General features: G+C 38.4%; 2 protein-coding genes and 1 long non-coding RNA gene across 3 annotated transcripts; 1 reads left to right on the top strand and 2 right to left on the bottom strand.

The window, feature by feature from the left end:
- Positions 1 to 11390: 11390 nt before the first annotated feature.
- LOC121959380 (inactive all-trans-retinol 13,14-reductase) lies at positions 11391 to 19208 on the bottom strand. The gene is made up of 11 exons (XM_042508667.2): positions 18979 to 19208; positions 17871 to 18053; positions 16832 to 17073; positions 16559 to 16754; positions 15760 to 15957; positions 15541 to 15660; positions 15296 to 15434; positions 14162 to 14271; positions 13827 to 13993; positions 12716 to 12875; positions 11391 to 12447 (listed from the first exon to the last, which is right to left on the bottom strand). Exons 1-11 carry the CDS (start codon positions 19133 to 19135, stop codon positions 12281 to 12283), a joined length of 1839 nt encoding a protein of 612 aa, XP_042364601.1. The 5' UTR covers positions 19136 to 19208; the 3' UTR covers positions 11391 to 12280.
- On the top strand, positions 15849 to 21307 carry LOC148186291 (uncharacterized). The gene is made up of 5 exons (XR_015775043.1): positions 15849 to 15951; positions 17903 to 18081; positions 18677 to 18707; positions 19024 to 19075; positions 20816 to 21307. It is a non-coding gene; the product is annotated as an uncharacterized LOC148186291 (long non-coding RNA).
- gngt2b (guanine nucleotide binding protein (G protein), gamma transducing activity polypeptide 2b) lies at positions 21152 to 22470 on the bottom strand. Its single transcript, XM_088070312.1, has 3 exons — positions 22314 to 22470; positions 22057 to 22145; positions 21152 to 21510 (listed from the first exon to the last, which is right to left on the bottom strand). Exons 2-3 carry the CDS (start codon positions 22138 to 22140, stop codon positions 21382 to 21384), a joined length of 213 nt encoding a protein of 70 aa, XP_087926438.1. The 5' UTR covers positions 22141 to 22145; positions 22314 to 22470; the 3' UTR covers positions 21152 to 21381.
- Positions 22471 to 23215: the final 745 nt, after the last annotated feature.

Raw genomic sequence — 23215 nt, 5'->3', positions numbered from 1 at the left:
TGAGATTCTCCTCCCACTTCAACCAGGATTACTTTTGTTCCAAATTTTCCAAACGTTTTCCTCCTTACGAATGAAATCTGATATCACAGCTTGAGAAAAGGCTGTTTTTTTATATTTTATGCCCAAATGTTTCCAAAAATACAGGTAACATTCTCGAAGTTTCTTCATTTGGAAACAAAGGATGAGAACAGAGAAGAAGTTGGATAAATGGTGGAAAGAGGAACATCTTTTTGTTCTGTCCTGGCACATGAGTTTGATTCTTTAAGCATCTGGAATCACTTAACACTGTACTGCTGGCTGCATTAAGCTCAGCTCTGCACTGTGACTTCAGCTTCGGAAACAAAACCTTAAGGGGAAAAAATGAAAACAGGCCTGAAACAGTCAGCCTCGAGGACTGAAGGGTTTTTTGGGTAGACCACAGTCTATATGTTGGCCTATGCATTCTGCTTAAGTCCTTTAGAAGTTTTCTTATGGCAAATATCTGCCATGCTAATGACATATTCACTCAGTCTGTTAAAAACAAACATATTTACATTTAAGATTTACTCAGTGAGCTATGATGCCAAGACAGCTGTTTTAACTTTTCACAAACTTTACTTACAGATGGAAAAGCGTGCAGCATTGTAAACATTCACAAATACCTTTTCAAAAAACTTGAGACAGTCGAAGAGCAGAATTAACACAGTGGAGGACTACAGTTTTTTTGATTTCTGGCCAGTAATTCAAACAACCTGTAACAACAATATTTAACTATCAAGGCAGATTATTTTGTCCTCGACTAAGCCCAATTTTGTGTCCGTGTAGCTATCAACATTTTATAAATTCAGTTTAAAGTCTGTGCATTTTCTAACATGAAAGACATGAAATAGTTTGTTAGTTAGCATGTAACAAAGTGTATTTTACTCATAAGAGTAAAATTATGTAAAATTAAGAGTATTAATATAGCAAAGAGCTACTATGTTCTCTGTAAAGATATAGAGGTGTGATGGCGTCCTGAGCAGAGAATAAAGTCACTCCCTCTGTATTTGTCGTAGTCCGAGCTCCTCTGTTTTTTGTTGTGGTAGACGGTCCAGCTTTGTGCACGTTTGTGCATGTAAGTCTGTGTGTGTGTATCAGCTGGCTAGCTAATAGTTGCCACTCTGCACTGCACTCGTACAGCGATTACTGACGATCTCAGGACGGCATTGTTAGGAAAGTGTAGCAATCACACTCTAAATCTCCCCCAGGTAACACCGTTAGCTCTATCAGCACTGTTGCCGTTGTTAGAGCTGTTTATGGATTTGGCTCTGTTAGCTGCTAGCTGCCGGCTCAGCCGCCTCAATGTTGAGAGCTGTGTGCAGACAATCCCTCCCTAGACTCGAATCATAATCATGCTCTGAATGTTGCATACATCTCCTTTAAATAGCATTTCGAAGTACCCAACGCATACTTTACCATTTCGTTATTCTATTTTGTGCAACTTTACACCTTTACTCTTCTACAGAAAACACTGTATATTTTACTCTACACAGCATAAGATCATCAAAGGAATGCATGGATAAAAAAGTAGCTTGGATTTGGTCCGTTCTGGCAAGCTTTAACATGAAAATACTGCGTATACACAAAGGTATTCATATATCTTTAAATTACATTTATTTATTCGGATTATCTAGAGTGAGGATGACATTTTAAATTACTTTTACTGATAATACACAATGTCTACTGTTTTATTCTGTAGTTTTATTTAACATAAAGATCAAAATATTTGTGACAAAATAATCACTAACTCACAGTCAACTTTATAGCTTTTTCTGGAGCTTTCAATTTATTCATCAGTAGAGTTTTCCAAGTAAGTCAACCTTGAGTTGCGACTGTTTTTGTTAATGAATGAACTTTCACTTTCATCTCATTTCATTATCATTCATAAATTCCTCTCACACCTTTTTTAGTCAGTTGTGCAAAGATAAGCATCATTGTTTGTTTGGTGTGTGTGTGTGTGTGTGTGTGTGTGTGTGTGTGTGTGTGTGTGTGTGTGTGTGTGTGTGTGTGCAAAGACAGAGAGAAAGTGGTTCCTATAATCTCAGTTTGTTGCTCCAGTGCCTTCAGGGCAGTACAAGTCATAACAAGTAGGCTGTCTCATTTATATGACCTGTAGCTACGTATATCCACCAGCACACCTCCACTGTACTCCCCACTATACAGTCTCTATAATACGATTCTGCAAAATACACTTTTAATATTCCAAATGTGACACCCACAACTCAGGAGTCCCCCCCAAAAAATGCTGAAAAGTTATAAAATGTGATATGCTAAATGTGTGCACAAACGCAGGCGCTCACTGGCATGAAGGACATAAAAAAAAGCTTAGATCTGCAGCTGTTTTTGTAGGAAAGACTGTGATCAGGAGGTTAAAGGTGGAGTCTCTCATTGTGGTCTCAGTGATGTCTTTGTCTGTGGTGCCACATTTTCACTGGAGTAGTTTAATCACACTCAGCCTGCTGGCAGACCAAACATTTGAGTTGGGAGAAGATGAATCACGACTCTCGTTAGCAGCAAAAACCTCTCATCTTTTATCTTTACCTTACAGTATGTTTGAAGTAATGACAGCAGGACATAATGTATATAAAGCAGAAAAAAGGTTTTATTATCAGGAGTAATTAGTGCACAGTAGTACCAGATATTTTCCACCTGGAATTTTTTAGATGTCGTCTAAAACTGTGAGGTCATCCTGCCAACCCAGCCTCAGTGCTGAAGCAAAAACACGTAGGTACGACCCCCCTGGGATCAGCATGCTATGAGGCCTTGTCCTCAGCTGTGGGGGGGACTGTGTGGAGAGCCAAAATAAACAGCCCCTCCCATTGGAAGAGCTCTCACACAGGAGGTCAGGACGGAGGGATTAGTGTCAGTCAGCCGGAGACCGGAGCTGAGACGCAACAGATGACATCCTAAAATGTGCCCATGTGTTTGTCTTTTTTACCTCAGAGGAAATGGCACTCGCAGCAACACTATTTTTGAATGCAACACTAGTGATAGTAGTCCAGTTATCTTTTTTTTTTTGGAACAATCTGTTTATAGATTTTTTTTAAATAGGACAGTTAAAAAAGACAGAAAGTCAATTTAGTGAACAAAACAAAGACAGGACTAAGAGGAGACAAATGCTACAAATCAAATCAGTACTCAGACCAAGACAACAATAAAAACATATATATGTAAATATATAATATGTAAATATATATGTATAGCAATAAAAGTAACATAAAATATTAAAGGTGCATAATATCATTATGCACCTGATTCTTTCTAGCTTGACAAACTTAATCTATAGTAGTCCAGTTATTCTGAAGTAGTAAAATTTACAGTCACGGGAGATGTGTCTTGTTAGATATAAGTTGCAGAGATGGAAGTTTATGCAGTTTTCAGAACATTTTGACATGTGGACACATTTTTCAAGTCCCTCTCCTGGCAATGATTAAACCCCTGAAAACATATTTCTGTTTCATCAAAAGTCCTTTTTTAAATAAGAAAAATCCCTTCATGCCTTAAAATGGCTTAAATGTAACTCTACATCTTTGCCTCATTTATTATGTAATATCCATGAATATGCAAATGAGTCTTTGCCTCTATCTCCACCCATCCCTCAGCTGCTCACCTGCAGCTCCAGTGTACCTGTCATTTTTGACTCAGCTCATTACTCTCAACAACATTAAAAAACATACCGTTAGATCACATGATCCATCAGATGACTACATTATCAAACAGCTAATAATTTGTTGTCAAACATTAGATAAACCTTGTTCCCGATCACCATCTCTGACAAGCTGAAAATACCAAAAAGTAGCGACACCTGCTTCTCCTCTCCCAGCATTCTTTGAGATCTTGAATGGCTGTTGTTTGAGCGTACATTAGAGACATCTGATGTGGTTCAAAAAGAGATCCAAAACAGCTGGTCATCTTCCGTGAGTGTCCCAACAATGTCCAAATGCAATGTTAATACAACCAAATAAACCTGGTTGACCCAAACAGGACTTAAATTCTGGTTTCCTGGAGGAAAGCCCCGTGCTTTTATTATATACATCCACCATGACTTTCTGTCTGTAATATGTCGCTCTTTATATTGTGTCACCTGACTTTCTGGCATAAAGCCTCAAAGGCTGCTTCATCCATGTGTAAGACTTTTTAGTCTTATAAACGCCACAGGCTTAAAACTATGAACAAGGAATGTAATTTACATTTCTATATACATAAAATGGCACAAACATCTTTTCAGGTTTTGAAAACATTGGGTCGAGAAATAGTAGTCTTTGGATGTGGAGTGGACATCACAGTGTGGTTATCTGATCACAACCTTTTCACCTCCAAACAGAAAATATCATCGGAAATGCAGCGTCTTATATAAAGATGATACATGCATTTGCTTTTTGCACAGCAGTAATATGATCAATATTTCCTGGTTTGTCAGAGAGGGTCTGAATGGACCATTTTTGACCATGGACAAATGTCACAGACCAGTGTTTGCTTGACTGATACCCCTTGTTTTATCATAAGACTTTGCTAATGGTGTAAATCCCCACACCACAAGTTGATTGAACTGGTTCCTTGGGTTTCTGATGTTTGAAACCCCGGCAGGCGTAAATGGTCAGCCATGGCGTTGACTGCTTATTTCCCTCATGATATGTCTTTTAGCAGTTACAAAACACCATATAGACGTGTTAACAAGGTTGAAAACTCCATAAAGGAACTCAGTATGCCGGCTTCTGGCTGACTGTTTCTCGTATCTGTGCTAAGCGGAAAAGTAAACAGTTGGTGTGTGAAGATCAAGACCTGCGCACGTCTCAGCAAACTGCAAAAGTGTGTGGTAAAACTGGGCTCTGAACAAGTCCCGAACAGTTGACAAATATGAGGAAAATGCATCGTGAATGAATTTTTGTTGCATAAAAGTATTAACCCTTAGGGACTGTTGGGTGCATTTTAATCAGTTTTCATCCCTACTTTTTTGATAAATCTGGCTGTGTTCATGCATATAAAAAACATTTTGGCAAGATTGTGTATTTTTGTTTAATCTTGGAATTTCCAGCTCAGCTCCTACAATAAGTCGAAAATGAACTGTGTAAACAAAACTGTTACATTCATAATGCTGAGTGCAAAAAATGCGACATTTAAGCCCATTCAAACTGCAATTTTTGATCCCACAGCCATCAAAAATAAAAACATGCAGTGTATTATGTCTGGGCAAATTTATAATTTTTACTATTTTCTACCTGATGATGTAATTTTTTACCATATTTTGTATATGGAGAAAATACATGCTATGCGCACTGTCACAATTGATGTTGCTGCTAATCAGTAATAAAAAAAAGATTTACTTTGCATGTAGTGTATTGAAAATAATTTCAATTTTTGTGGGGTTTTTAAATCTAAAAACATAACCCTGGCATCATGAAAAAAACCTGGCATTTAAAGTGTTAAAATTCTGAAAATTAATGAATATTTGATATTTATGATTAGGACTGATGTTGGTTAAAAAACGACTTCAGTAAAAGTAGAAAATAATATATAATAAATAATAAAGCTTGATTTTAAAAAGCATATTTTGTGTGCAGAGCGATACGAGTGTATGTCATATTAAGTTAAAGCTCAATCCTAAAACCTGAACCCGAAAATGTTTTTTTGGTGCATCTTTGCTATGAAAGTTCAGTCTTCTTCTGCTCATTAAGTTGAGTTTATTTACACAGCCCAAAATCACAAGGGTGTCCCAACTGCTTTAAAATCACGTCAGCATTTAACACCTTCGTTCCTTTGAGCCTCGATTCGGATAAAGAAAAAGGCCACATAAACTCTTCAGTACATCATCTGTATTTAAACCATGTGTTGAGGAGTCATCTCCTTATGAGGGTTGGCTGAGCTCACACCCACAGAAGAGCCCCCTCTAGTGCACACGGTCTCCAGCATTCAGCCTCATCACAAGCTGGCTCGCCATGTAAACACAGCGCAGACGGAGCAGCGATGACGAATGCGGATGCATTGCTGATGAGGGTTAATGTTGTGGAGGGTGAAACGTGAGACTTCGGATCATGTCCGAAGCATCCGCTGGAAGGAGGAGCTGCAGTCACATAGTGCAGATGGGTGTTAAACAGCAAAGAGATTAACTCTTTGATTTAAACAGGATCATTCATATTAGTTTGATGTTCTGTCTTCTTTAAGGACATTTCTCGACATCTCTTGTGTGAAAATCTGTGTATAATTCCTAAATTCTTTATCCTCAACCTGACAAGCGTCTAACGTTGCTGGACTGGAGCCAGAGATTCCTATCTTAACTCTGTAAACTATGATCACATAATAGACTGTTGTGGTTTTGCGGTTAGGCAGGTGGTGATTACTTTTGTTTTCTCTGAAACAATGTCTCCCTCCCAGTTGTTCCCACTTTAAATAAAAGCACAGAAATGCTTAGGTTGAACCTTCATGTTGTTGTTGGGGTGTGTAAAGGTGACGTGGATGTCAAAGGTCAACTGTTTGTTGCTGCCAGGTGCAGAGGTGGAGTAAACTTTCTGTATGAACTTTGCGATGGAGCAGGAGCTTGATCGCAGAAGCAGACCGAGTGAATACTGTCTATGACTCATATGAGGAGACATGGAGCTCCGTGGTTCTCCTTTCGCTGGGCCTCTGTTTTCCTGCCTCCTCACTTTCTGTCTCTCTCTCTCTCATCCAAACGCCAACATGCAGCATAATTTACAATCAAATGTGCAGTGCAGCCTTGCAGGAATATTACAAACAGCTGAAAAGGGAAAATAGAGGCTTGCCAAGATACATTCCTGCCTTACTTCAGTCTGTAGGCTGAGAAGAAGAAGTAGTGATTAAGAGCGTTAATTAGGTTCTTCAGTGTAGATGTAGATGTGTTGAAACGTTGTGGAAAGTGGCTCTTGTTAGAAGTGCTGTTTGCATTTACTGCTCAGTTCTGATCCCCAAATAAGAACTGCAAAAGTGAGACTTAAATTACCAACTTCCCCCGGTTGAGGGTTTTGTAAACCCAGAAGCTAGCTAGTATGTTGATGATCTCATCTTTTTTAAATTTGGGTGCATTGAAATTAAGTTTTTTTGTAATAATTTATTAGATGACAATATAAAATGAGGAAGTCACTCGTAGTGACAAACCTACAGAGAACTGTCACCTGAATGTGCAGCTTCCCTCAGTTTTATGGAGCTTTATAGAGAATCTGTTTTAGCATTTTAGCACCTCTGGTTCCCTCGACTCAAAGTCAATGTGTTTTTAGTTAGAAGCCTGAAAAAAGTTCTTCCACAACATTAAAATACACCAGAAATTATCCCACTTGCGAACTTTGAAGCTTTTATGTGTCTTAAAAAAGACAATTTGCGACAATTTACATCCTCATTAGCCTAGCAATAGCCTTTTACCTCTGGCGACTGCATTTGTGAAGATTACCTTCCTGAACAAAACATGTAAGTATCATGAAAGTTTGTTTACCGCAGAACTTATTTTCTGCTGTGATATAAAATCCACAGGAACTGGGTGAACTGTCCCTTTAAGTGTGTGGACATGTGGGGCCAGTAGGGTTTCAGATTGTAGAGAGACTCTTCAGGCAGAGGGGAGAATTGGGGAAGATGCCATTTTCCGTGGATTTTTCCATTTAGCTCAACAGAAAGTTTGGCCTCAAGCAGCAGCTTTTAGCCAACACCGGAGAAGACGTCTGTGATCGATGCAGAGCAGGAAAACAGCTTCAGTGTGATTCGGTTTCATCCACAGAAACAGACATTAGGAAATGTGTTTTATTTGCTTTCCTGTTTAAAGATGCATTTGTACATTTGGCTTTTAAACTCCATCAAAATGAAAAGTTTTCATCTATCGAGGGCATCATACTGTACTAAAACATGTTAGCTGAGAAGGGGTGACCCTTTAAAACAACCTGTGTTGCTTTTTATCACCTGCTCACGCCTGAAAGCGCAGTCTGATCCGAGGTGCTGTCCTCAGACTGGCTCTTCCTCTCATCTGGGTCGTCTGAAAGTTTCTTAGGACAGCGTTCAGATTGGTAGCAGCTGTGGTTGTTGGCTGGGTTCAAGCTGTGGGAGGCTGCGGCAGGCCAGCGGGGAGGAGCTTCAACATCTGGAAAAGAAAGAAAGCTGGCTGAAACACAGAGACGAGGGCCTAGCAACACGAAAGCTCCCCGAGCCAATCCTGTTGCTACAGTGTTTGTAACTTAACGGTTAAAATTAAAGACGTTTTAAGTTTAAGAAGAAGTTCATTTATTTCCTTTGAAAGGGTGCATCTGCTGGATGGAGAGTGTCGGACAGAGTGGAAAGCGACAGTGGAAAGAGTGGACTGCTGTTTTTGAGATTCGACCCTCTGGGCCTCTCCTGATGTAAGAGCGTGTCTAAACATGTGGGAGCCGCCTGCTAGAGGAAGAAAAGAGGAAAGGGGGTTGAGGTGGTGCTTGTGCTGGTCAAGAAAAACTTAAATTCCTCCTCCTTAGATCTGCCCACTTTCACTTACTTAAAGCTAAAGTTAAATACCGAATGTCCTTCTTACTGAAATGAGAAGTCACGATTCCTCTTCATTTTCTCTTGACTTACTTTCTGCAATTACACAGAAAAACTTTTTGTAACGTTCAGCGAGGTTGAGGTTGAAACAAGTGACAAACTACACTGAGGAGGAATTTCTATGACACATTAGTACAGCGTGAAGGAGGCAATTGTGACTCTAGTCCCTTACAAACCAAAATAAATCATATTTTTCTTGGAATAAATAAGGGTAACACCTTAATAATTTCTAAGACATTTTTAAAAATAGCAAAGATGCAAGAGTCCAGGTGACTAAGCAACATTATCATACCAAAAAACACAACAAATGCCAATATCGTAATCAATCAAAACAAATAACCTTAAAAAAAAACAGGTCTGTAATACAAGCTCTAGTCTGGCAGGAAGGTCGTCTTTGAGATAATAATAGATGGCTATAAAAGTAATGGTTTTCAGATCAGCGACAAGCTGTTTAATGCATTTACAACATGGGAACCTAAAATTATCCCCAACAACAATCTGTTCATGTTTAAAACGGCAGACTAGATGGCTAATTAATAATAATCATGAAGTCAAGTTTATATGAAGGATATCGCTATGTTTGCGACCAAAACAATTAATGCAAATTCACCGAATCCCTGTGAATTCTGCATGTCCTTGCATTTTGTTCAGTCACCACAACTTCACTGGAAATTTGACCATTCAAAACATAAACATCGAATTTCATCGTAGAGCTGCTCACAGCCTCTCGCTCTCTTTTTCTGTGTTTTCGAGTCTGCTGCTGCAGCGACACAGTGTGATGAGTAGTGGTGAGATAACATTGTTTTGTGTTAGATTGTGTTATTAGGGATTTTAAAGAGTCTCTGTGGACACACTGAACAGTTATAATAAAAATCTCTGAATCTCAGACAGCATCACGATTATTTTTGCAATTTTGACTTGCGCCTGCAATTTCATTGCAAAAAAGCACCTATGAAGATGCAACATTCATGACTTTTAATTCAGAAAAAAACTGTGGTGAAAGCAACAATCACAGAAAACAGCAAAATCCAGGAGGATTTTTATGTTGTTGGAGGTTTTTCAAAACCTAAACTTTCAACACAAACATTGTTCTCACAAATATCCTCTTAAAAATTACTTAAAAACCAAATAATTGGAAATAAATTAATAAAAATGTTCACCTCATAGGAGCACTAACGGATAATCAAAGGCTCACCAGTTTTGGTGGGATTCATCCTCTCGGGACCAAGAATGATTGCACGAAATTTCATGACAATCTATCGAAAAGTTGTTGAGATATTTTAATCTGGACCAAAGTAGTCAACTAACTAACCAACATTTCTTTAAAAAAAATTGGGTTTACTTTGTTTCAGGGCTCAGAAGGCAGGTTGCTGTTTTTTTATAGCGCCGTGAGTCAGTCAGACGACAGCATAGAAAAGTAAGAGTTTCTGTAGATGTTTATTTCTGGTGAAGCTCTGCACTTTATCATGCCACAGTAATTATACGTTATGGCCTACTGAGCTCCCAGCCAGGAAAAGTCAATATAATTAACTTCTCTCCCTACCATTTTGCCTCGCTCTTTGCACTTGCTTTAGTTTTGCCTTTTTTTTATTCACTTGTATTGAAAGTAAAATGGCATCAGCATCAGAGCTCTGCAGCAGCGGGGACAGCTTTCCGCAGGTTCGTACAGCAGAGGGATGGAGGTTAGCAGAGCCGGAGAGGTACTGGCATCCCACCGGCAGGCTGGACAGAAGGGGCATTCATCTCCTCGGATCCCCCCGGTCGTCTCCTGCAGGCCACAGTTTGTCAGCCAATATGCCCACCGTTTACTGAGGAAATGTTCACTTAGTGCAGGAAGTCTGAGGTTTCCCCCCGTACGTTTGATTTCAGCAGTTACCCAAACATCAGCGGGGTTATAAGTCAGGTCAGAACAACATAGGTGGGAACCAAGAAACCAGAAGGGATTTTCAGTCCCACTTCACCAGTAAGTGATATATAAATAATTAACCCATCACGCCTGATGCTAGGGATCATTCTGGATATATTAATGATTTGTTTATAGCAATATTTGATTTAATTATCTGATTAAAAAATACACATTTATGCTTCTGGCTGATAGTGTTTTTATAATGATTTTTAAAAGTGGGGGATGCACAGAGATAAATTCTCAAAACGTTTTTTTTATGGTATCCTTATGCGTGGTGGAACAAAACATGACCATATTTTTTCATGATTTTAATATGTCCCCTTTGATGGTTATTACAAAATTATTTTACAAAGCAAAATACAGCAGAAATGGACAAAAGTGATCAGTATATTGATACTGAAAAAGAATAAAACCACTTTGGAGTCTATACTTTCAAAATTAAACACACACGCCCTATTCGCTAAAATAAAATGCTCATCATACTTTAATGGAAACTTTACATCCACTAGAACTTAGTGGACATTTTTTCAGAAAATGTACCTTTTTTTTATCATCTTCTACTTAAAACCTTGTCTTAGATCATTAGCAGACATGAATTCCTTGTAAGGCATCAACTCTTTTTTTTTTACTACTACTTTTTAAAAATCTATGTATAATGTCACTTTATGAACCGTAAAAAAGGGAGGGGTCCAAAACAGGTCATGTCCCTTGTATCCCCCCACCCGTAAATTACGCCCCTGGATTTTCCTAATGATTTTATTAAAATCTGTGAACCTGCTCTTACCACCTATAGGAGAGTTTGGGAAGACAATTTGGAAGTATGCAACTATTTAAATTACATCACTGGACGATCAAGTGTTGTTGGACAGACAGTGTAAATTTTGTAGTTTGTTTCATCAAAATTATTAAACGTGTAGCAAAAAAGCATTCTGCAAAATGCAAAAATAAACCAAGCTGTGACAGTTAAATTATATTTAAAAAAAGAAACTACAATCAAGACAGAGCACAAAAGCAGGAGTTGAAATTAATAAAAAGCAAAGCAGTTCATATCATGGATTTTACACTGATTAACCATTCGCTGTTATTTTACACTTATTGAAATATTTCATTTTTTTTGTCAAAAAAGCAAAATAATTTTACATACACTATTAATACAGAATTTACCATGAAATGATGCAGTTACAGCAGGTCATTATATTATGAATATGTCATTTAGATACAGTTCATGTAAGTCAAGAAAATGTGTGTTATAAGTATTTAAACACTCTGTGGTTACTTGTAGTTACAGTCTTCAGACAAACCAGTGAAACTGCCATAAAGCATCAAAGCATCTCGAACTCCCGACATCTATATACAAAATTACTGCAGTGTAGTAAAGGAGATGCTTTGTCCTCTTTGTCGTCCCATTTTGTCGCCTTTGTCTTTAATTAATATTAATAACTGTAGCTAAAATCACATCTAAACCCCTGGTAGATGATTCCAGTGCTCCATGTGAACTCTTTATCATATTGTGTTTACGTTCAGTCATCACACGCAACAACCTCTAAAGCAAAATGAGAACTTGTTGCAACCAGCTAAACATGCAAAATATCAAAAACAGACTTTTAAACCAGCAGTCTGTGTACTTTATTTTACCAGTTGCATAGATCACCAGACTGAATGATCCACTACAAAACATGTGATTATTCTGCATTGTCATTAGTATGTGTAGGCTTTATAATATTAGTTATAAAGCACAGATCTAGGACTTGGTGATGATGTATTCCTTTAAGCTTCCCACGACAGTCAGGGGTCATTTTTGTGCAGTTTCATTATTGTCCTGCAGGGGAAGTAGAGAGAGCGCTCTCACTGCAGTTTCTTTGCCAGCTGAGCCAACTCTCTGGCTTTCCTCTTCTTCAGCTTCTTCTTGAGGAGGAGCAAGTCAATGTAGACGATGTGATCCAACACTGTGGAGGCACAGAGGAGTCCACCATGCAGAGCGCCTGCTATCCCGCAGCTGAACACGTCTTGGCCTGAAAAAAGAAACACGTGTGACTTTCTTATACTTATTTTTAAGTATTTTCACTGAACCAGAAAACTAAAAAAAAGGTTAGTTTGGTCTGAAAAAAATTACACTGCAGAGAATCTCTCATGTTTCAAAGCCCACCCGAACTGAATCAACTTCAGGGCTTGTTGAGACATTTCTATGCCTGTAAAACTTCACTCAGCCACAAAACCCAAAGAACTGACTGTGCATGCAACAGTTTTAGCCTAAAAGCCTCAAACTGGAACTGTTCATACCTGAAATGTAGAGGTTTTTGACAGGAGTGTTGCACCTGTTCCTGGCCACAGTCTCGGCGTGGAAGCGGTCCAGATTGTGCTCAGCGGAGTACATGGCTCCACGCTGGGCGCCCAGGTAGTGCATGTTGGTCAGTGGGGTCGCCACATCCTGGAAAACCAGCTGGAAAACAAGACATACAGATATAACAGAGCAGTCAACACATCTTACGGCTGGGTATCATTTATAATAACTGCGATACTAGTACCCTAAAAGTGATACTATTACCAATAGAGTACTTCATTTGATACCAGTCAAGTAAATCAAAGCGTTCAGTTATGTAAAATGCCACCAGTTGACACATATAGCGGTACTTTCAAATGTTTTGGTGGCATCTCAGCACGCTGAATTATGAAATCCATCAAATGCACGGTGGTCGACAATCACACGTTGCATTAAATTGAATAACGTTTGTGATGATTGGGTAGAAAATGTACAAGAAGTCATTTCCCTGTTCTAGGTACAAAAAGTATCAACAGGGTTCCTGCAGGTCCTTAAAAACCTTTTAAAATGTCTCCAATTCAGTTTAAGAAATATTAGGAAGAAAATAAATAGTCCAGAATTTTAATTTGTGAGGTCTTAATTTCCACAAACATTTTATATATTTAACTGATTAATCTTTTAATGTCTTTTTGTCAAAATTAATCGAGCTTCACATTTCTGACACATTTTTACTGTCTTTTCACTTTAGACTCGCAATTGCTTGTTTGCAAAATGTAAATTATTCCCAGCTCACACTAATAACCATATTTCTACATAAAACCTACTTCTGCACAGGGCCACATATATGCTACTTTCCTTTATGATTACATAAATAATTTGTCTAAAAATGAAAAGGTCTGAAAAAGCATGAAATATAATTGTCTACTACCTTAGGGCACCCTTTTAAGTACTGTTATTGTTCTACTGTTTCGATACGACTACGTACTTGGTTATTTTGGTCAATACATTATAGATATCACATACTGATACCCAGCCCTAAAATATCTTAGATAAAAGTTGATGGACATAAAATGGATCATTTTCAAGCACATGCAAAGACAAGTGTTCGCGTGCATGCATGACAGATCGTACCTTGTCTTTTATTTTAGGGAACAGAGTACAGGCCCAGTTGAAGAGGTTCTTTGCAAATCTCATTTTGTAGTTGTGGTATTCATCGCCCCTTTTGCGCACTGTAGTGTCCTTCCATTCCTCAAACCATTCGTACTTCACCATCGTCAGTATCGTCATGCAGGATTTACCTGTGACACAAAACACACAACACATCACACCTAATCTGTGCGCAGAACATCTCTGAAATTATTAGATTATTAGATTATGTCTCTTTATCACTGATTTTAGGACATAATGTCTTGTGAACAGAGCTTTATGTTAGTATAATCATTCGTAAAAGTTGGGGATGTTTGTACCCGGGTGTCTTATTTTGGCTTCTGGGTCTTTGGCAGACGGCATTGTGATGAACATCATGGGAATATTGTCTGGAGCTTCTTCTTTGCTCATTGCAAAGAAGTCATCCATCCTAAAACAAAACATGAAATTGACAAGTTCAGATCATCCGACATTCAGAGCAGTCTGGGCTGAGTTTATCAGCTGTGGGGCTTCACATGAAAGAAATCATGAGTTTGGTATTTAAATCCTGCAGCTGTGACCTGACTGATCGTGTACTCCATCTAGAGGACGATAAAGGGAACTAACTTGGAGATTAAATAAGCCACAAACATGAATAATATAGTATATTTCTTTGAACTTTAGAGTCCATAAATCTTTAGCTACTAAAGTTGTTTTTTTTAAATTTCAGAATAAAAGTGATAAATGTGTTCATGTTCCTGGAAGCAGGCCTTCATTGTGAATTTATGCAGGGTGGCCGCAGGTCCTTAAAAAGTCTGATCATATCTTAAATGCACATTTACTTAAAAAAGGTCTTTAAAAGGGTATTAAATAGTCTTGGGACGGTCTAAAATGTGACTGAAAGTGATTCATTGAGAATTACTGGTGCTGACACTACTGGAAACACAATTTTAATAGAAAAAGACTATTTGAAGGGGGAACAGACTTCGACTTAATACCTGTATGTTTGCATTGCCTTTATTTTCGCGCCATCTTCGCATTTATTCAGTGAGTCTCCATCGTTAAACTTTGTCCATGCTAGCCAGCCTGCTCATTAGTTATCGATGTAAGTTCATCGGCTTGAAAAGAATGATTACTTGTGGTGGTTAACGCTTGTACCTGAAGCACTTATGAAGCAAACTGCACTCTTCAACTTTGGGAAAATGGGGGGTGAGGAGGGGGAATCGCACATGCTGAGCAGTCATTTTACCTTACTGTTAATTTTGACTGCAGTATGTTTTCACTTTTGGTGTGTCTTTCTATTGTTAGTTTGGTCTTAAATTTCAATTAAAGAGTTTTTTTTTTTAAATAAGGTCTTTAAAGTAATTTATATTTGTTAATACCTTATGACTCCATTATTGCAGTACTACTTCTTATACAAGAGCGCCTCCATGTGCTGATTAAACGTCAGTGCGATCAGGCCTCTGCATACTTACGACTTGTCCATGTCATTGTTTTTAAACAGCCAGAAGTTGGTGGATTCGAGACCCAACTCCTCTTCAGTTCCATCAAAACCAGAGAAGACCAGGAATGATCCTCTGCCGTGTTTCATCATGTTCAGCCTGTCCTGGATATCTACAGCACGAGGAGGTTTTACAGTCAAACATCATCCTCATTTTCACAATAAAAAGCATTATATTTCAGAATGCACCCATTTAGGCAAGCGGGATTTGTTGCTCACCTGTCTTGACTCGAATCTCAGGAGGAAGAAGTTTCTGGAAGGTGGTGAAGATGCCACAGTTTGACACAACCACAGGTGCACGAACCTCCACTTCCTCTTGACCTTTCCTCACTTTCACACCTGTCACACGGCACACAGAGGACGGTTTTGGTCGGTTGCCTGAAGCTGATGTTGCCTTTTAATAAACATGGAAAAAAAATAGCTGAAAAAATGTCTCACCATAAGCTGCTCCTTTGTCGTTAACCAGGATCTCGGAGACGGGCGCTCTGACCAGGCAGTTTCCTCCGTGTTTCTGAATGGTGCGGATGATGTGGAAGGCGATCTCACTGGCGCCGCCTTTAGGGTAGTAGGCTCCACGTTTGTAGTGATGAATCAGGAGCGCGTTGATCAGAATACTGGAGTCCCTTGGAGGTACGCCTGACACAGAGCAAAAGATTAATTATTACATTGTTTCAAAACCATATTGTCACCTTTTTAGGGAATAGAAACCTATTACGTCAGTCCCACTAACTGTGTTTTACTTTTCGAAACCAAAAATCCCCCTAAAAATATGCATTTCAGGGAATAACCAGGGATTATACCGACCCACGTGTCCGCCTGCCTGCAAAGTATTCACAAGGAAATATTAAGTATGATTAATTATTTGATTTAATTTAATTGAGTCCCCCTAAAATAAAAGTTTGCAGCCACCACACCACGAGGCTACTTAAATTGGAGATTTTGTAAAAAATGCTTCCAGTTCTATAATGTTCAATGTTAATTTAGATGTAATTTCAACAGATATCTGCATGTGTATGCAGAATCTGTGAGCAACAAGACGAGATTATTGCATCAGAAGTTTTCTGGTTTTCTTTGTCTATGTCAAATACTTAATAAACAGCAGCTACTGTTTAGCATCATAAACTATATCTTTTAAGTTGTTCATATAATCACATTTAAATCATTTTAAATCTCGAGTATAGAGAATAATTATTGTCACTGTCTTACTTTTGGTCTCTTGATATTTTGGAGGACCTACCATAGAACAGATAGGAAAAGATGACGTGGAGGTCCTTGTTGCTGGTCAGAGTGTTCACCAGGTCTGTTGCACACGTGCCAGAGAGGCGGAAGACCGGGGTGACGAGATTTGCGAGTCCCGACTTCAGCAGGAATAAAGACACCCACTGCGGGATCAGCTTTAGAGTGGCCAGGTAGTGAGTCTTCTTCGCTGAGATCTGTTGTAACACAGAAGAAGTTTGAGATTCATTCGGCAGACGACACACTGAGATGTGTGTCCACTAGCCAACAGTACCTTCATGATTTTGAAGAATTTCTCGATGGCCTCTGTGTCATCGGGGAATTGCTTCATCAGATGAGCTTTCATCTCAGTTTTACCGGAGAAGATGGTGTACTCTCGTTTCTCATCGCCGAGGCCAATCTGGATGGTGTCAAAGTGCTGATTCAGCTCCTGGAACTCCAGCTGGCCCTCTGAGAGCTGGTCGAAGGCGATGCGCAACAGACTGTTCTCATGGACCTGACCGATGTAGTGAAGCCCTGCAGAGGACAGAGTAGAAAACAAAAGCATTGTGGTTTTTTAAGTCATACCAGTGATATAAACCATCTTCACAACATCCATTCTAAGTACCCATGCGCACTGTTGTTTCTTTTTAGGTCTTATTATACAAAAAATCACTATATATCAGATTTATCTTTTCTCTAAAAAGCATAAATGAACAAAAGTGTTTCATAAAGACTGTTAAGTGTGAGTATTTAGATTCTTGGCTGAGTGGCAAACCCAAAGTCATCGTGCCGTCAGTTTCTTTATCACCTGCAGGTGCTGCCTCAAAAATGTTTCTATTCCCAAAATACTTCTCGAAATAGTTAAGAGATATATATACAAAGTTTAAAGTTATTGCCTCAGAAGCTTGTCTTAACTGTTTAAAAGGAAGAAAGTACGTTTGCGGTATTTTTCTTTGCAGTGTCTCAGCTAGAGCTGAAACTGTCAAATCAAGTAGTCGATCGATAGAAAATTAATTGCCATTTTTTTGATAATCAGTCATTTTTCAGCCAAAACATTAAAAATATCTGGTTCCAGCATCTAAATTGTAAAGATTTCCTGCCTCTCCTTATCACATGTGACAGTGAACTTATTTCATGTTTGGATTTTCGACTGTTGGTTTCTGGAGATGTCATTTTAGGCTATGGGAGATCCATTTTTATGAACAGTCATGAAAATTTTAATACATACACTCCCTGGTACACTGTTGGCTGTTAACACATATGCATATGTGCACATATATATATATATATATATATATATATAATATATATATAAATCCATGTCCTCTTACCGACATCAAACTCAAAGCCCTTCTCTATGTAGGTGTGGCAGCAGCCTCCCGCCTGGTCATGTTGCTCCAGCACCAGGACTCTCTTCCCTGCTTTGGCCAGTGTGGCTCCAGCCGCCAGCCCACCGATACCGCTCCCAATGACAATAACATCCAGGTTCTGGGGCACTTTGTCAAGGCTGAAACCTGGACAGAAACATGCAGAGTTAACAAGGTAACATGATGCTAACAAGGTAACATGACACAATGTGTTTATCTCAGACCGTTTAAATGAAGATGCACTGTAGATGTTATCCCAGACTTTTGTTGCATAATACAGTCTGAAGGTTGCACTGCACGCCTCTCCTGTCATAAACACATGGCACCTGATCTAATTCTTGCATGTTTTGTATCTGTGTTCTCCTCTGGGCAATAAACAGTAGATTAGAGTGAGAGCACAATCTCCCGGTCTGTAATCTAATTAAGATAAAGCCCACAGGTGAAAACGAATGACTGAACTTCTGCTAATTTAGGTCTAATCTAAACTCTGAGTTACGACACAACAAACAGGTCAATGAGATAGCTGCATCAGCACACCTCAGCAGTTGTACTGTGAACCAGCTGTATGTATAGTGTCCTTTTTGATATATGTTTTCTTGCCTACTTTGACCTATTGTAGGTTAACTTTTTCTGAGTTATATACAGTGTTTTATTACTACATATTAAGCCAATTCATAAAAATGTCATAATGTATTTGTTTTTCTGCTACTCAACTATGACAAGTCAATTAAACTTTGTTAAATAATTAATTTTTTTTTCCTTTTTGGTAGATACTTGCCTGGTGGCCCATTGTTTCAACATGTAAGTATATTTTTGTTATATAATTTGTTATCTATCCAGTTCAATAAAAAGAGTTAAATATGTTATTGCATTTAACATTTTAAGTGTGCAGTCTTTCTGGGAGTTTACTGTAAAATCCAAACTTAAATATAATTTAATTCTGTAATTACTGAATATATTGTATCTTGTTAAATTATGTGAGCTAATCAGGCTTAACTGGTAGAACGTTTACTTCTTTATCGAAGCTTTAATCACATCGCCAATATGCATCTTTTGACTGCATTAATGTTACCTTGCTTTATGACTTTGTCCCGCTTCTTCTGATCAAACTCTCGAGGTCCGGGGGGTCTCACTGACTCCAGGGAGAACGGACTCGGCTTCCCAAACAGGTACCAGTACGTTCCACCGGCCCAGATAACCAACCAGACCAAGAAAATTAGGAGCCACATCCTGGAGACAATCAAGTCACCGTCTCGGCAGAGGTGTAAGATTTATTCTGAACACTGCTCTCCTCGTGTGGCTCCTTTTATCAGGCTGAGTGCCAAAGGTCTGAAGAAGAGGGGCAGTTTGACATGTAACGCTATACGTGTTATGACGAGCAATAAAGATAAAGTGTTGAAAGTTTCCTGCGATGATAGTACGCGGATAACAATCATGTTTCATTCAGACAAAAGATCATTTGTTGCAAACAAAAGAAAATATAAAACATGTTTCTATATTTCACTTGTCTTTAAAGAAATGTTTCTACAAGAGATGCACTTTTATATCAAGAAATAAATATGCATAATATTTGGAAGTCAATGGTTTAGATCTCAAGAAGTTTAAAATTTATATCACTTAAGATCTAAATGTTACGGCACATTTTGTTTCTCTCCTGTTCTTTCTTTGATTCTTCAGTCGTGCCCAAAGAGTTCACTGGAAACACAGATTACATAAATCCACAAGTGCTTTTATCTGATAAAACAATTAAGATAAAGGCTACATTATAGTCAAGTCACCTTAGTTTATGTCTTTATAACAGTGCAGCTGAGCGTACACAAGTTTTATCATTTCAGGTTCAGTTGGTGTCCTGAAGCTTAAAGGACGAGATTTTTTTCAAAGACTTTTTAAAGAAATTTTCCTGCCTACCACAATATTTTTCTCCTGAAGGAGGATGATAAGTAAAAATACATAAATCTGCAACTCATGTAATCTATGCAATAACTTTTTTTTTTTTACTGCATTCCTGGCATGGACATTTGTACTCAAGTTACACACTAATTCAGTTCACTTTAAGCAATAGATTTAATCTGAAGCCGGTGACAACGGGAATCACAGCAAACTCACAGACGTGTGATGATGCAGTTCTTCACCTCTGTATTATAAATTTAAGACATTTGTGATTGGATTGGACGGCTGTTAGCACCATTAGCCGCTAACTGCCAGCTCAGCCACCTCTGTGCTGAAAGCAGTGTGCAGACCACCTCTGAATCATCGATTTTAATATCGTTTAGAGCTCCTTTTGACAAAAAAGACCAAATTTGGTGAAACGGAATAAGTGATATTCATGGGGATCTTTTTTTTTTAAAGAGTCTGCTACCTTGTCAAAACCTTCAACCTACATTACCCACAATGCAACTAAATTTTCAACAGTGTAATTGGAGTTTCAGGTGTGTTTTGCTAAACAGCATATGCACATACTGTATGCAATGGTACTTTTAAAGATCTTTTAAAAGATTTAATGTATAAAAATTAGAGAGTATCCATTTACGACGTAAACTGTTTTGCTTTTCTCTTGAATCTCAGAAAAGAGATTTTCCATATTTGAAGCAGTATCACTAACGCCAGTGCTACAATCATTTGTCTTTTTATTGAAGCGTGGCGTTTAAAGGTTTAGAGGTCATGTTTAGCTCTTGTGTTATGACAAGTGAAATATCACCAAGATTCTTCATATGATCTAAACTGTATTCTGGGATTCACTTGTGCAGAGTTGTTAGGTCATTGGACTGAGAAAAAGGTTTAATGTAGCATGAATTGTGTTTCTATATGCATTTTTACAATCTTATAAATTAAGAAAACAAAAGCTATATTCATAGTTGTGGTTGTGTTGCTAATGTCGAGTGAACAAATGTGTATTTGTTGTTGCCCAGATTGAAAATGACGCTAATTGGATGGAGAGCTGGAACTGGAAGCCGGGATGAAGCTGCTGGAATAAGCTTAAAGACTTGGATACAGGAAGCAGCTCTGTGTCAACAGTGTGACCTACTGTGCCGCCACGGAGAAATCCTATTAAGAGTTAGACTAAGAAGGAGCTGCACAACTCCTGTGACTTTGCCCTGCTTTCTACGGCAGCACAGGTCAGTGTCATGTTGACTTGCGCTGATTTACGCATCAAACACTATCCAGTCGAGCCTGTCTTACATTAACCACTGTGATATAATGGGATGAAAGTGCAATAAGAGAGCAATAAAAGTGAGAAATGCAGGTCAGGTCAAAGCTTTGAACAGCTATTTGCATTTAATTACAAATTAATAAAGAAACATTTTCATATCAACAGGTACATACAGTAATCCGGTGATGGAAAGGGTCTCTCTCCTGGTAAGCAACACCATTACACATCTTCTTACTACTGTACATTTTATCCACAAGACTTCTAAAAGGATGCTCCAGCAATGTAACCGGTCACATAAAAAACTGTTCCCTGCAGGTCTGTGTGCTATGTTACTATGCAGCCTCCCTTGTCTCCCTTGTAGGGGTTCTTGTCATCTGGAACGCCCTTAATCAGCGGATCACTTGGCATCAGTCCCTCAACAAAAGCAACAGTATCTGCACAGTTTGCAGCCACCTGTTGAGGAGAGGAAAGATGGAAACAAATGTTAAGTATAACAAACAGATTTGTCCTGAAATTTTTAACTTTCATGCTTTATTTTTTAAGCAGATGGCAGATGGAAAGAGGACAAATGTCTGCCTTTTTCATGCAAAAAATGACAATAAATGACAAATTATCTTCTGTTCTATCCAAATTCATCAGGCATTCGTCTTGCATTAATATTTTCCATGTTTTGCAGCTAAAATTAAAGATAATACTGACAAATTAAATTATTTCATATGCAATCATATTTACCACTTACTACTACTACTATTATTGTTTTAAAAATTATTTTTATTTTGTTTGTCTCTGGGTTTTATTTCTACATTAATATTTTTGTGTTAGTTTAGCTTTCTGTTTTTTCTTTTATGATTTTTAATTCCAGTATTACTACATCCTATTATTTCTTAAAATGCAAATAAAAAAAACAAAACATGAAAGATAATATCAGACATATTTTTTTTACAGTTGACGGCAAGAAAAGATTTTGTCTGTATTTTGAAAAAGAGGTATTTTACTTACTGCTGTCCTAGGTGTGTTGACTTCCTTCTTTAACTGTTCCAACTCCATTTTCAGGATTTCTTTATCTGACATGTCCCGAGCCATCCTGACTGTAGGAAGAAACAAGATCAGAAACGTCACAACAAATGCCTGAAGGTGAGTGTATTTTCATGCTTCAACCTGTGGTTTCTTCAAGTATTTCAGTTTCAAAAATACTCCCTTGAGACAAAATACATGTAAATCCAGCACAGACAGTTCTCTCAATCATCAGTCTTTACCTTTTGAATGGTGGGATCCCCAAAAATGAGAAAAAAGTGTTGGCTCCTAAGAGCTCATCGACTGTATGTCTCCCTGCAGTCCGGTCGCTTCTTTACACTGACTGATCCGTGCCGTCCCACTGCTCTTCATCCCAGCTGATCCCTCGCTGCAGGCTTTTGGGAGAGGTCGGCACAGGATTGGACCTGATGTCACCAATCCCCCGTGATGAGATTAAACAATCAGGAGCCGTAACCTCTGAACAGGAAGGAGGAAGAGGGGAGAGCTGCCGACGAGGTGGAGAAAGTGAGACACTGAAATAGAAATTATAGATGTGTGAACATCACTTTGTCTGTTAGTTACTGTAAACTGAGGCAAACACACACACACACACACACACACACACACACACACCATTTTGTGTCACTTTTTGTTCATTTTGTGTCTCCTTATGGTCACTTTGTGTCTCTTTGTGATTATTTTGTGTCTCCTTGTGGTGACTTTGTGTCTCCTTGTGGTGACTTTGTGTCTCCTTGTGGTCATTTTGTGTCTCCTTGTGGTCATTTTGTGTCACTTTTTGGTCATTTTGTGTCTCCTTGTGGTCACTTTGTGTCTCTATGATTATTTTGTGTCTCCTTGTGGTCATTTGGTGTCTCTTTGTGATTATTTTGTGTCTCATTGTGGTGAATTTGTGTCTCCTTGTGGTCATTTTGTGTTTCTTTATGGTTATTTTGTGTCCCCTTGTGGTCACTTTGTGTCACTTTTTGGTCATTTTGTGTCTCCTTGTGGTCATTTTGTGTCACTTTTTGGTTATTTTGTGTCTCCTTGTGGTCACTTTGTGTCTCTATGATTATTTTGTGTCTCCTTGTGGTCATTTGGTGTCTCTTTGTGAATATTTTGTGTCTCCTTGTGGTGACTTTTTGTC

This window comes from Plectropomus leopardus, chromosome 19, assembly GCF_026936395.1.
Source record: "Plectropomus leopardus strain MGB_pleo_1.0 chromosome 19, ASM2693639v1, whole genome shotgun sequence".
Classification (NCBI taxonomy): Eukaryota; Metazoa; Chordata; class Actinopteri; order Perciformes; family Serranidae; genus Plectropomus; species Plectropomus leopardus.
This window is presented reverse-complemented; position numbering and strand designations above follow the sequence as displayed.